General features: G+C 41.1%; 2 protein-coding genes across 8 annotated transcripts in view; one reads left to right on the top strand and one right to left on the bottom strand.

The window, feature by feature from the left end:
- stat1b (signal transducer and activator of transcription 1b) overlaps positions 1–1612 on the top strand; it is a 25319-nt gene extending 23707 nt beyond the window's left edge. For both annotated transcript variants that reach the window (XM_042084038.1, XM_042084039.1), the window contains exon 24: positions 1176–1612. In XM_042084038.1, coding sequence (XP_041939972.1) covers positions 1176–1199 — 24 coding nt within the window. In that variant the 3' untranslated portion in view covers positions 1200–1612. The remainder of the gene's footprint in view (positions 1–1175) is intronic.
- A 1929-nt stretch (positions 1613–3541) lies between these two features.
- glsb (glutaminase b) overlaps positions 3542–15000 on the bottom strand; it is a 50772-nt gene continuing 39313 nt past the window's right edge. For 2 of the 6 annotated variants that reach the window (XM_042084077.1, XM_042084071.1), the window contains exons 15-18: positions 6531–6592; positions 6234–6310; positions 4313–4376; positions 3542–4155 (exon numbers count right to left, since the gene is read on the bottom strand). In XM_042084077.1, the coding sequence (XP_041940011.1) occupies positions 4008–4155; positions 4313–4376; positions 6234–6310; positions 6531–6592 (351 nt within the window). In that variant the 3' untranslated portion in view covers positions 3542–4007. Of the gene's footprint in view, positions 4156–4312; positions 4377–6233; positions 6311–6530; positions 6593–8073; positions 8095–8879; positions 9709–9754; positions 9851–10658; positions 13533–15000 lie in introns of those variants that run through there. The other 4 variants (XM_042084082.1, XM_042084080.1, XM_042084079.1 and 1 more) reach the window with 4 other exon arrangements.

Raw genomic sequence — 15000 nt, forward strand, 5'->3', positions numbered from 1 at the left:
ATTGAATATAAATTGTTTGAATCAAGGACAGCTCTCATCTGTACTTTTAAACTTGTTTTTGATTGTGTAGTCAAAATTACTTCAAGACAACTGGTGTGAGACTGCAGCTTTATTCACGCTACCGATAGCATGTTACCCACATGAAATGTCACAGTAACAAGCCCACATATCTGTGGGTGAAACCAGTTCTTATACCCTTAACACACACCCCAACCAGTGATCATCTAACCAGCTGGTATTTACCAGAGATCAGAATGTTTAAAAGAACCCCACCACCTAAGCCATGTTTATGATGGTGTCCCCCTACCTTACATTTCTACAGAGGGGGTTTCAGATCTTAACATTCCTAAGTCAAAGGATGGTAACTACATTTCACTGCATATATTTAAGTTATATTAAAACATTTAATTCAATGAGAAACCTATATATAAAAATTATACCACAATTGCCTCACGTCTCAACTGAAATCAAAATAGAATATTTATTTCAAATCTCTGGTGTGGCTCGCTTCTGGGACCTCCATGTCCTTCAGTTTGTAAACAGGAAAAGCCTAGACCTCAAAAATTACTTCAATACCTCCGCCCACTTTGCCAAAAATGAGAACTCCCTGTAGTCACATATATAGTTTGATATTTCAAGATTTTGATACTGTATCCATCCATGATGACCCATCCCTCGGTCGGTTTGTCCTCAAAAGGGGAATTAGTGGTCAAGTGATCAAGGCCATGACATAGATGGGAGGGGTTCCACCATATGTTGACTCTTGTTGCTCAGAGACTCAACAATAAAAACTGGATTTTCCCTTAGCGGAACGAGAAACATTTGCTTTTTTTTCTGGCATTCAGTGTGGGAGTCCCTTTGAGAGTGATATTTCTAGTTACATGATCTTTCTGTTGCCTTCTTTAAGAGGAGTCTCATTTTCATTTGATTATACAGTGCCCTTGTTTACAATGTAATTACAGTAGGGAAGTGTAATGCATATCATCAAATCAATCAAATATCATAAAATCATATACCACACTGTATTATCTAATAGCAAATTAAATTAGTACATATATTCAGATTTTGTACAAAGTACACAGTCTATCAATGATTACTGCCGTACTACACTATCTACTGTATACTTGTGAATGATCAGCGGTCAAGTCTGTGATTACTCCTGTTCTCTTTTTCAGATGAACGATGCATTTACCCGCTAGCACCTAAAACTCGGGCAGTGTGTCCAGCTAAAGCCCCATCCTTACTCTGTTTTCACTCTGTCTCCATGACAATCCTGCTCATGAGGACATCATAGGAAGAGCTCACAGCTCTCAACGGTACATGTGTATATACCAACCATCAAAACATTCATTTATCTCTGTGTTGAAGTGCTTTAACTTACAATAGCTTTCAATAGGAGCAACCATGTTTCATTTTTTATTTTATTTTCAACAGATAATCTTTGCATTGTGTAACATTATGGCATGTGATACAGTACTTTTGGATGTGCCTTTCTGAAAGGTTTCAGACACACACACACAGGCTTCAAGAAAAAATGATGTGCCGCTGTATTGAAAGTTTCGCTTTATTTAACATTGTTCATTAAAATAAATATATGTGGTGTTGTACTGCATATTTATGCTGATCATAATTACTGTGTACCTTATAATACACTTTTATAACCTCCAACAGAAAAAAGGACACCATCATCACTGCTACCTGTTACACATTCAGGTCTGTTTGAAGACTTTAGTTTAAGATGGGTAGCATTATACATTACCCCCGCAAAGAACTGTGTTTATTTCCAGAACTGTGTTTATTCAAGATGAATAAAATTTTACTCAAACAGTAACACCTCTGTTTAGGAGAATATTGCAACTAGTGCCGCGACCACCACGCGCGAAATGGTTAGGCACTGCCGTGACGTCACATTGTCGCATGACAGGTCGGGAATGGCGAGTATGTAAAAGTTAATTAATGATCACAAACGTTTAAATAATGACAGTGGGTCTAGGTATATGTGATAACAATGTGTAGTGGGCAGTGGAATAACTATTGGTTTCCGTTTGTGGTGACTGCTGACTGAGGTAAGGGATGAGATTAAATAGATCCTGGAATTTAGCCTGGTCTGGAGCAGGCTAGCTCCACAGAATAAATCGCCATGGTAACTTATACCATAACATATCCTGCTGCCCCCTATCCCGCGTTTGTGCAACTGGATCACGGATAAATTGAGCCAGGATAACCAAGATATCCCGGCTTAATCCCTTATCCTAGTTTTGTGCAACGGGCCTCAGGTCTCAGGTGCAGGTGCAGCTTGGAACCAATGCTAGGCCATTACAGTATTAATAGTCTCACAAAGACTTTAATGTATACAACCAGGGACAACCATAGTAAAACCTGGGATAAATGTGGTAGGGAAGTGGGATAAATGTTATTGATTAGTATTAATGTAATACTGTATTAACTTCAGCTATCAGTATGAACAATTTTGGTTGCGGATGTTTACCTGAAATCACAGGGACGTGGTTAAGTTAGGGGTGGGGTGGGTTGTGAACCGGAAGTTGAAAACTTATTTTTGACACCTACCAAGCCCAAATTTTTCAGAGTCTCCAAATAGTGAACTTTGTTCATGTGGTGACGTCTAGCTTTGTCTAGCTTTGTCCTTGTGAGGCACATTTGACCCCTGATGGCCTTCAAAGAAAGCTTCACACTGTCAACACTACATAGCACTTCCACTACATGGAAATCATCCAATTCGCCTTTAGTTCGGGTTTAGTTTGGTTTAATATTTGAACATATGTGGCATACATGAGTTTACAAAACAAGCGATACAAAAATACTTGTCAAACACTCGTTGCTTCTAAGATCCAAAGAGGCCTAAATCCTAACCTTGTTGTTTAGGCCAAAACTACGCTAAAGTATATGAAATAACAACAGCAAATATCAAGAGTTTTCGTATGTAAATATACATCTAAATATTATATGTAAAATAGTGCATGGAGTTTTATAAGGGCATAATGATAAAGTGGGAAAATGTGCTTTAGCTTCCATGAGCAACCTTTGACTTGAGTAGTGGCTTGTTAAACAGAATATAGTTTGTTTTCCTCTGATGCAGCGACATGTTTGGATTTTCATTACCGTTTCCCTAGTGGTTTATGGCTTTTCATCCACCCTTCACCTCCCACACTATTGACCTTAAAGGAAAATTCTGGTATTCAGCACTTTGAGTCCCTTTTCTGGTTAAGACGGCTGGAAATCATAAATTGCGCCGATTTTAATAATCAATGAACACCACTAACCACTCGGGGAGTTGCACAGCTTTGAAAACGAACGTTAAGGGTTGTTTTAGGACATGTTTGAGCATGCCTGTTGGCAGCCACCTTGAGTAGTCAAAGGCGATTCAAAACGAGTCAGAAAAGTCGAGACAGGACCAATCGTCAAAATTTCGGTGTCCACCACTCTAGTTCATCCAAAACAAACCAGAAAAGGGACTCAAAGTGCTAAATACCGGAATTTTCCTTTAATAAACTGTAAAATAAAAATAAAACAGAGTGTACAGTATATTTCATCCCAAAGGGTGATGGGTGGCACCCTGTTCTGGTGGTTTAATAGAGAGGATCAGTTGGACCCAGGCCAGATAGACCCCAACGTCATATCTCAGGGACAATGTATGATATATGAGCCTGTAAAATATCTGTTACCGTTATGTGCGCACACAGTATGTCTGTGTTTGTTTGGTTTTTAGATGTTATTACTTTAAGATGCTACCATGGTAGAAACAATGCTACCACCATGCACACTCACAAGTGTAAACCAATGACCATACAGAGACAAGTTTAAGAATACCGAAAGGGAAAGCAACAATTGCACAGAGAGAAGGTGGCAGTTGATCTAACTGACACACTCACACAAGCAGCACATTCATACAGAGCGCATGTCACTCAGACAGAAAACGACTGGACAACTGACTTAATTTTTGGTGGTTGAAAAAACAATTAAGTGGCGCCCCCAGCTATACTGGAGTATTATAGCAGGCCGTCCAGGTTGCTCTCGCCTGAATCCTTTGTAGGCTTCTTGCTTTGCGGGCTGTATTTGTTGTGGTGCTCCTGAAGAATGGTCACCACGTCATGGTGGCCAAAGTGCACGGCCTCGTCCATGGGAGTGTTGCCCCATCTATGCCGGAGGAGATTTCAGAGGAGTTAATACACTTCACTGTATTCATTGTATGTGCTCAAGGCTATAAAGTGTATCATAATTTAGAACAGAGTAAGCACACACACACACACATTCACTCACTCACTCACTCAAACACAAGGTGTTGGAGTGTTACCTGTCCTTAGGTACTGGGTTCACTTTGCAGGCCTCCAGAAGAAAGCGCACCACTTCATGGTGTCCTAGCACGGCAAAAGATACAACAAAAAACAGTTCAGTTCATTCAGTTAAGCAGGAACCGAAGAAGAAACACACATGTGTCTGTCTCTGTCACACAAATGGTAAAAGCTACAGATACAAAGAGGGGCTGAAAGGGTGCATGAGCTGAATTATTCTGTAGAGCAGTGTTTCTCAAAGCGTGGTCCGCAAGCTATCCCAAGTGGTCTGCGAGCAGACGTGGTAAAATATCAAATAGATGAGTTGTTTGCAATATTGAACCAACTTGTATGTAAATCCAAACAGTTCTGCAACACTCTCAACACTGTAAGATATGCCAGTTTAAATCAGATGAATCCTCTGACACAATTAAGCAAAGTGCAAAGACAATAAGCAAGGTGGTTCAGTGAGTAGGCTTTTAGCTAGGTGGTCTGTGCGTTTCTTTTTTATTGGTTAAGTGGTCCTTCGTCTGAAAACGTTTGATAAAACACTGCTGTAGAGCATCCACAGATATAACAAAGAGATCTAATGACCCAGCAGAACTTCTCTAGGATGGTAAACCGCCACCTAGCTCTGTGGTTGGCCTCGGCTTCCGCTGGAAAGCGCCAGTTACTGTTATGCCGTGCAGTTGGCACAATATGTTTCTGTTGACGTGTAACTTGTGAATGAACAGACACATGCAGTCACACACAGAACCAACAAGGCTCTCAGTAGAGCACCAGTGGCCTGCGAGTTAGATCCTCTTACATTATGCACACTCTACTTTTCTACAGCATTTCGTGAAAAAAAAAAAGAAATTGTGTAACCCCACCAACCAACCCCCCCAAAACAGGACATGGGTGATAATATAACATGGGCAGAGGTGATCAGACACACACAGACACACATCCAAAATGACATACATCGAACATACACAAATACATACATACAACAGACACACAAAGTCTCATGTTTATTATCCTATGTCCACGCAGCCACAAGAAGACGCACAAAAGTGCAAACTAACATGGTGATCTCCACAAGCTCTGGACTTCTTTCATCGCTGCCAGTGGGTTGTAGTAAAACAATCATATTTTGCTAATTTCTATAGGTGAAGCTACTCATTCTAACACAAAATTTCATCATCTTTGATCTCACATTTATTAAACAATTCTTAAATAATTACCAGTAATTAACAGGACACATCTACCATCATCTTACATTTTTACATTTTACATCCATACATTTGCCATTTTGCAGACACATAATGTTGCATTTTATTGTGAATCCAATCTGTCACAAGAGGGCGCTATAAATTCCAGTGGCGTTGCCATGACAGAGGTGGGGGATCGAACTGCTAAGAGGAAGCTGAACCGTCATACCTGAAGAACTGATTTGACTATACAGTACACACACAGGCCATAGGCCTACATGCAAATCAAATGACTGGTTCATTGGCAGGTGACTGGGTGAGAGTACCAACCATTGCTCCCTCACCAGGAGCAAACTGGTTAAACAGGTTCACCTAATTCAGATTATGGGGAAATTACCATTTTGAACTCACTGTTACCGTAAGATCTTTTCAAATATGTGTGTGTGTTGTGCACGTTTGAGTGTGTCTGTGTTTGACTGTATCTATGTGTGTGTGTGTATGTGTGTGTGTGTGTGTGCGTACGTGTGTGTGTGTGTGTGTGTGTGTGTGTGTGTGTGTGTGTGTATGAGTGTGTGTATGAGTGTGTGTATGAGTGAGTGTGGGTTTGTATGCACAGGCCTGAGTGAGTGTGTATGCATGTGTGCATATGGCCGTGTCTGTGAGTGTGTGTGTGTGTGTGTGTGTGTGTGTGTGGGTCTGGGTCGTCCAGAGTGTGAGCAGATTCTCATTAAGGCTCTCTGATCCACCTCACCTTCAGCTGCAGCCACATGTAGAGCCGTCCGCGAGTCATAGTCTCTCTGTTCCATGTCCATGGAGGACAATGCAAACCTGCAAACACACACTCACGTCTTTTATAACATGCTTTTTCTGTATACAGCAAGCGTGCACACACACACACACACACAGACACACACACACACACACACACACACACACACACACACACACACTCTTCAAGACAATTATCTAACAGATGGTTCTATATATGTTCAGTACTTTTTATTTAGAGCCAAAGTGACCTCAAAATGCCCCACGCGAGCAGGCTTACCGTCGGAGTGCCGACACGTCCCCGGTGTAGGCAGCGAAGAGTAGGTTAATGACAGACTTCACCTGTGGAGAGAGAGAAAGAGGGCGTTTGGGTAGAGGTGTGTTCTCTACGTGAATGACTGCTCAGTGCTAGTGTGTGCGGCGACTCCCCCACACAGAGAGGCCAACTCTTCTATAACTCTAAACTGTCAGGTTTGAAGTGACCACAGGTGGCGGGAGCGTTGGGTTACTCTCGATCACACCTGTCATAAATGCTGAACAAAAGGGCCATTTCCGTTTGGAGCTGCCTGATCGATGCCTTTTTTTTTTTTTTAAATCCGTTGTAGATGCATGTTTTTAAATCTATTCTGGGAATGAGTTGAACCCATGAGATGCTCTCGTTAGCTAGATCAGGGGTCTTCAGGCCATCATCGTAAGCAGAGCCTAATTGCCTAAGAGCCTAAGTGCCTAAGCAAAGCTGGGCTTTGTTAATTAGAGACGGATCATTGTTATTATCATTAAGACCTGAGGAGTTGCTGTGGTTACAGAGAATGGCAGAGAGATGCAGAACATATAGTGAGTCATAGCAGGGTCACAAGGGGGGGGGGGCATTTAAAAAAAAAAAAAAAATGGATTAGATGCTTCTAGAATGTGAATAAGCTCGGTAAGTCCACCTCTGCCAGGGGGATGAAACTACAGTGAAGAAAACAACACCTAGGGGGTGTTCACTGACAGTCTGGTCAAACAGTGCCATCTATCAGACAACCTGATCAATACACCTCTATTCCTGTAGCATGGGGGTTCTTTCGAAGAAGTTCTGTATTGATTGGGGCCACAGTGCCGAGTCCTGGGTCGAGGTTCTGGAATAGCTGATGAAAAAATTGGGAACCGCTCTAGAACTACTGGCTTGTCTGTGAGGTTCATTCCTCTGTGCTCAATTATGCCTCCTGACCTCCTGTCTGACTGTGTAACAGTTCCTTCATTAATTGCTGTGATTATTTATTATTCTGTCATTTTAAGTCCTGTTAACTATTAACTATAACTATTTCTGTTGTATAAATGATCTCTTTTAAAGACCTATTCATCTAAAATACATTTCTCTGCTTTGTGCTTTAGTAGTGTTGCTCTCTAAACTACTGAAAACCTCCAGAAGGGGGAGCCTAATCCTCATTTACCATAATTTACTAAGTTACTATCATTAAATTAAATGGTTCCAGAGCAGTGCACAGTATATCTCTATACATTGTTTCAACTAATCAGACATGTAAAACGCAACGTAAAATAAACTTTTCATTTTCATATTTCACATTTTCCAGTTCAACTAACGCATTATTAAACAGCAAACCAGTGAGGTCAATTAATGTTGAATTAATGTTAATCTTGAGAGTTAATGAGGTAGGGAGATTGGATGCGACCTAATATGAAACAAATAAATAAATGAATAAATAAATAAATGATCATACAGTATATATGAACAGCAGCAAGTGTCAGTACATGTCAGCACAATTCAGAACAAACATTTGTTATAATCTCAAGCGCACAAACCTTACGAGGGAAGACTGAACAGGGGCTTCTAACGGTTAGACCTGAAACAGCTCACAGGTTGGGATCGTCACAGCGTCAAATGGACAAGGAGCAAAATGCTTTGTCATGCAAGGCCACAATATACCGTATTATACACACACACACACACACACACACGCCCAGAGAGAGAGAGAGTGCGCTAGGTGCAGAGTTGGTCAGTGCACAAGCTGAGAGCACGAGATTCAAGAGGGCAGATGTGGAAGGAAGGGTAGCGTGGAGTGAATTAGGAACCACACAGCAGGACAGAGGACAGATTCGCAAAAAAACACTATTAAACACCAGCAAACACAAACAAACACATTGACTCGGTTAACCTACTCAGTTCTGGAGCTAAAAGAGCAACCCAAAGTTAATGGCAGTGTGCACTGTTGTGCATTAAGCAGCACTTTTCAGACATTGGCCTGAGCTGAGTGAGCGTCCCCGTTGTGTCTTAACTTTCCTCCATGTATTAGTGGGTTAATGTGCAGCTCTACGTATCAAATGAAGAAACACTGTTTCAGCAAACTCATAATTTACAAGACAAATGACACCACTATGATTTGCCCACCTAATCTAAAAACACCATCTGAGCTTGTTACACAGCAATTATGTCTGTGGGAAGGGAAGGTGCATTTTGGGTGAAAAATACCAAAATAATAATAATAAAAAAAGTCACATTTCAAATGCAGAAATGTTTCTGATCAGCACATGCTTCTGAACACACACACAGACAGAGAGAGAGAGAGAGAGAGAGAGAGAGAGAGAGAGAGAGAGAGAGAGAGAGAGAGAAAGAAAGACAGACAAAATGAGGGAAGAAAGCAGAGAGAAGACTAAGACTAAGAAAGAGAGAGAGTGAGTGAGACAGAGAGACAGAGAGATGTGAAACAACTGCACCAAGAGCAGCTGCAGCAGGAAACACCATGACTCAATAACAGACATGAGAGTACCCACCCACACACACACACAAAATAAATTCAGAAAAAAAAAAAAAAAAAAGCAGCCTTCTGAACCCACAGACACATATTGAGGCCTACAGACACATGGGGTGGAGGACACAGTTTGCTGGGAGCGGGGTGAGTTTGGATGTAAACACAGACAGCATGTGGTGAATAAGGGTGGTAGACACACACACACTCACACACACACTGGGCACATGTTTTCAGAGCCAGCTACTGGGTCGCACACATGTGGTAAGGTGTCCAAAGTGAAAAGGTATTATAAAATAATGTAACTCCTATTACAGAGAGTCCTTCTACCCTTTCCCCCTAATAAACAAAAACAGCTGTATCAGACCATCCAATCTCACTCAGCCCACCGCCACATGAAAAGAAAAGAAACAAACAATGAAAACAGACAAGCACAACTTGCCATGGTTATAACCCAGTAAGAGTTTTAAAAGCCCAACAAACTCATTCATATTGTTACTGTTATTCATCAGACAATCAAAAAGTCAGACAGTTCTTTTTTTTTTTTGGAAGATGCTGTAGGGCATTCAAATACAAACTCTGAAAATCATGCTGAGATGGCCTTAGTACAATGCACAGTCTTAGTGGGTCAAACCTGGACAAGCAGGAGAGAGGAAAAGAACTTACAACAAGATGAACACTAAGATGAATACAAGCACACATGATCAAAACCAAAGATTCTAGAACAGAGCTCTGTTCTAGAATCTTTGATCAAAACCTGCATCCATCACATGTTTACAGTCACAAGCACAGGCCCTTCATCGCCATGGAGACCCTTGATAAACCACATGACAAACCAAGCTCTACTCACCCACTGTATGTCACAACAACAATAAGAAGAAAAGAAGTTTGAAAATAAACAAATGGATGAGGACAACTGGACATGTGATGTTTTTTGTTTTAGATAAAGCTCTGAATCTTAAAGCGGTGTGGACACCAGCACCGACATGAGTGCAGCGCGCTCCCCTTTCGACATTCGATTACTTAGACCCCATTGTTTTCAATACAACCCCGCACACCAGCGTCAAACTCTGCCGCCACCTGCGCTGGTGTGCGGGGTTGTATCGCGAACAATGTTGTCGAAGTAATTGAATATCAAAAGTAGAGTGCACCACACTCATGTCGGCGCCGTTGTCCACGGCGCTTTAGACTAATCATGCCTAAAACACACTGAACACTGGAACAATATCACATCACAAACATGTGACTGGGAGAAAGTTTGGGCTTAGCAGAAACAGTATGATAGCAGGTGTGTTTTTGAAGAAACCATAGGCTTCATAAAGAAATGGATATATAGTAAAGCATGCACCTCTTTATTGGATTACAATATGAGGCAACATGGCAACAATACTTCAAGGCAAGCAATTGTTATTTTGTAAATGTGTTAGCTGCCATCATTACATGTCAGCCTCAAGTGGATTTGAATGTGTTTTTTAGTCTGTTTCAGTTTTCTTTTCAAATATAAATGTTCTCCTGTCTATATAAAGACAACAGAGCCTTATATTATGAGACAACCCTACTGACAAACATCATGCAAAACCAATATGTCATCTATGTATATGTTAAGGTAGAGTGGAGACATGAAATAAGACAAGAAATAATACTTATAATAAACCAATATGTGGGATTAAAATAAATTTATTCATTGATACAAAAATGAGCATACCAGAGAGACAGAAAAAAAGTAACAGTGAGAGAAACACACACATGAAAGACATGAAAGAGTTTTCAGGATGTGTGGAAACCAATACATCAGACCAATCAGAGAAAACATCAGTAGCAGTGCTGCATTCAAAAACAACTCTTCTCTTCTGTCAACCTGAATTAGCCCATTTCACAACATGTTGACTGTGTAAACCAACTTGCTGCTGAAATTCAAATTCAAAGCTATCACTATTTGCTGGCCGTTTGCTGTCAACAAACAGATTAATTAAAAATGCAGCGCTTTTTCAAAATGTCTTTTTGTCAAGTTTGCTGAGGTCAGGTTCAGGTTCATAGATGTAAATAAGGTCATAGTCACTCTTCAGCACAGTCTACAGGAAGGACCCTTCCAAGATATTATTAACCTCAGTTCAACTAAGCCGGAAACCCAAAAATTGTGAAATGGGCTAATTGGGCAGCTGTCACATTATTTTGGGAGGGGTAAGCAGGGCTGGACAAATTCAGAGCAATCATATGAGAAATTGTGGTTTCTTGCTATCAACTTCACTTTCATAATTGATCCGATTTTCTACACTTTTCTGACCTGTGACGACAAAAAGTTTGACCAAGTGTCAGCTGAAAGAGTAGCAACATTCAAGTTCCAGTTTCGCCACAAAGAGAAAGCACAACGGTTCAAAGCACTGGCTGTTCACTTTTGTGGTCATTTTTAGGTGGGAAGGATCGCATTTACAAGTTCGCTTTTCAAGGCTAGATCCACTATCAAGCTTTTGAATGCTCACACCATATTCAGAAACAAACAAACAAAACAATAATAACTTCAAGTGTCAGCCACAATTAAAGCAGTAATTCTATATGTAAATGTCATCCAGATAGAGCATGACTCCAGAACAGATAAAACCTATTTGAAGGCTAAATGAGCTTGAGAATTATGTCCTATCTGGACAATTTCTAGTACACATTTAATTGTGATAAAAAATCAGTTACAAGTAACAGCATTTTGCTTAAAATCACACCAAAGGAAAAAAAAAAGATGCCAAATCCAAAATCCAAAAGTTTCAGTCTGACAACAGAGCCAATATCTTTCCAGCTCAATCCAACATCACTGCTTATCATAGCTGAATGACTGAAAAAGACGATTTCTGTATGAACTGTTTTAAGCTCCAGCATGATATGACATGAATGTACATCCAATGGATAGATAGTGTCTGATAAAGAGCAGCATTTAACATCTAAGGCTTTGGGTTTTTTTGTCTGTGCAAAGAAAGATCCAGCTCTGGTCACATTCCAGGGCTTGCATTATGAAGAGATGTGAGAAGAGAGGAGGAGGAGGAAGAAGAGGAGGAGGAAGGTAAGGAGGAGGATGACAAAGGTATAAAACGGAACGTTTGTGAAGTGTGGATCCCATTAGGTTCTGAGGCTACTGTTGAGGCGGTGAAACCACCACTCCTGCTGCTATAGCATAACAGTTGGCTCATAAATTATTGTACAATTTTTAAAGATGTTGCCAGAGCCAGTAATGTTGTCATTTATCAGGCTATGATTTGCAGTGGGACTCTTCCGAGCACTGACAATACTTAATGACCAGACTGAAGTTAGTTTTCCTGTTCCAGTTCAATGCCCAGGGTGCACTGCACTATAAAATATATGGCCTAGAGATGATCTGTTTAGTGATTGGCTAAGCTAACAGACTATATACGGTGTGTGTGTGTGTGTGTGTGTGTGTGTGTGTGTGTGTGTGTGTGTGTGTGTGTGTGTCTGTTTGATCATTCAAAACATTTGATTCCTAATTAAAATTTACTTGTAATGTGGAATTGAATTAAGGTATCTAAAATGTGTGTGTGTAAGAGAGAGAGAGTATGTGTTTGTGTTGTGCTGACCTGTAACAAAGTTCAAAAGCAGACAGGACCCTCAACAGCACCTCAGATCCCCAAATCCCAACTTAACACTTGTAACTGAAATACTCACTGGTAGACGCTTATGACAATAAACCAGGAAAACAAAAACAAAACAAAACAAAAGCAAGAAACAAGAAGCATTTTCACACACTGTGTACTTAACAAAAACTAAAAAGATCCCAGAAACATACACTCGATGGATTCACTTTACAGTTTTTAAACTCTCTGGCCACCCAAACCCAGTTTTAAGAAGGAAAACAAAATAAAAAACATGGAAAAAGAAAAAAAAGAAATGAAAAATAAAAGAAAAAACTGAATCCCTTGCTATGGTTTTTTAACAAACATTGTACACAGACAGGAGAGCTGAGGCAAAGCAGACCTGCGATAGTAACAGGCTCTAACAACTTCTCATCTTAGCTTAGAGAGGGCTGCCTGAGGCTGCTACCATCTGCTTTAGAGAGACTAGAGGATAGAGTGTGAGAGAGAGATAAGAGTGGGAGAGAGAGAGAGAGATCAGGAAGAAAGACAGAATCTGCAGAGGTGCAAAGAAAGAATACAAACAATACAGCATTTTTTTTCCAACAATCCATCGAGCTGTGTGGAAAATAAATACTCATCTGAATAATTTATTCCATATAAATATATATATATATATATTCACTTGTATGTATCTTTTGATACTGCATTAGAACATGTGTGCAGTGAACAGGTCCTTTTTTTATATGGATTTTTTTTTTCTTTTCTCTTTTTCTTCTGGCTTTAGTCTTGTTTTGCATGTGTATTTTAGTTGCGCTCGCCGACACTCTCCATCCTATACACTACAGTGGTGGAGCTGTCCTGGTTGGACTCGGTGGACGAGACCTTTTTCCACAGTGAGTCTTTGAGAGCCAACTCTTGCTGCAGGCTCTCGTAATCCATGGGCCCGAAGTTGTGCTGCTGCTTTAGGTGACACGGATGGAACATGGGGGACAACACATTAGATTCCTTTTCACTCCGTCCACACCACTACTGGAGCCAACTGTGTGTGTGTGTGCCTGTGTGTGTGTGCGTGTGCGTGTGTACGTGTGTGTGTGTGTGTGTGTGTGTGAGTGTGCGTGTGTGTGTGTGTGTGTGTGTGTGTGTGTGTGTGTGTGCGCGTGTGTGTGTGTGTGTGTGTGTGTGTGTGTGTGTGTGTGTGTGTGTGACTGTGCGTGTGTGTGTGTGTGTGTGTGTGTGTGTGTGTGTGTTTTTGTGTGCGTGTGTGTGCAAACACAGCAAAGATTGAGTAAAGTTTGAGATACAGCTACAAGATTAGGTGAACAGAATTGTTCCTAATTGTCCTCCTATGAACAAACACATGATGCTTTTTGGCTGGTCGGTTTCACCCTACGCCTGAAAAATTGTTTTGCCTCCGCAATACATCTGAACCTAGGACAGGACTAGCTCTTTGGCACTGTTTGGCATTCTTAGGCACAAATTTTTTTGGCATTGACAAGCAGGCTGTAGTTGGCTTCATGACCATCGTCTATTATGTAGCTGCCTGTTTAAATCCCCTGTTGACAGAGGATGAATGCTCGGTGCATTGCTGTCAGGGGGAGTGAACAGATGTAGAGTAAATGACTTTCAGGTGGCATTTCCCTCACATGCAGTCAAATGCCACCCATATGCTGAGTGTTTTGAAAAATAAAAACTTCAATGTGGGGTATTCATCCTTCAATGATCTTCAAGAGTTTAAAGCTTTACGGCACTTTAGTATAGTAGTATATATACTCTTTTGATCCTGTGAGGGAAATTTGGTCTCTGCATTTATCCCAATCCGTGAAACACACTCAGCACACAGTGAGGTGAAGCACACACTAATCCCGGCGCAGTGAGCTGCCTGCAACAACAGCGGCGCTGGGGGGGGTTAGGTGCCTTGCTCAAGGGCACTTCAACCATGCCTACTGGTCGGGGTTCGAAGCGGCAACCCTCCGGTTACAAGTCCGAAGTGCTAACCAGTAGGCCACGGCTGCCCCTTTATAAAAGCAACAACAAACGGCAAAATGAACAGTTCTAATTTTTTTTACAACTAATGCCTTTAAAAGGTTACACCTAATGTCAGCCAAGAACAAACTAGAGGGCCAGTTCAGATGCAAAGCGCAGGCAAACACCATCCAAAACAACAAACCAAAGCTTGAGTGTAGCACCATTGTTAACCACTAGGAGGCAGAAGACAGCGAGAAAAATGATCTGTGCAAAGACATTTGGCTCCTCTCTTGAGGAAGAAGAAGAAGAAGAAGAAGAGGAGGAGGAAGAAGAGGAAGAAACACGACCCTGTTCCCTGAGACACCTCAACCACACTCAAGCTCCTGCCAAGGACACTGGTGGGGCGCTAACTATGCCAACCTATGCCAATCTACAAGAGGGCTGAGTGAGTATGAGTCACCCA

The sequence above is a fragment of the Alosa sapidissima genome, chromosome 2, assembly GCF_018492685.1.
Source record: "Alosa sapidissima isolate fAloSap1 chromosome 2, fAloSap1.pri, whole genome shotgun sequence".
Classification (NCBI taxonomy): Eukaryota; Metazoa; Chordata; class Actinopteri; order Clupeiformes; family Clupeidae; genus Alosa; species Alosa sapidissima.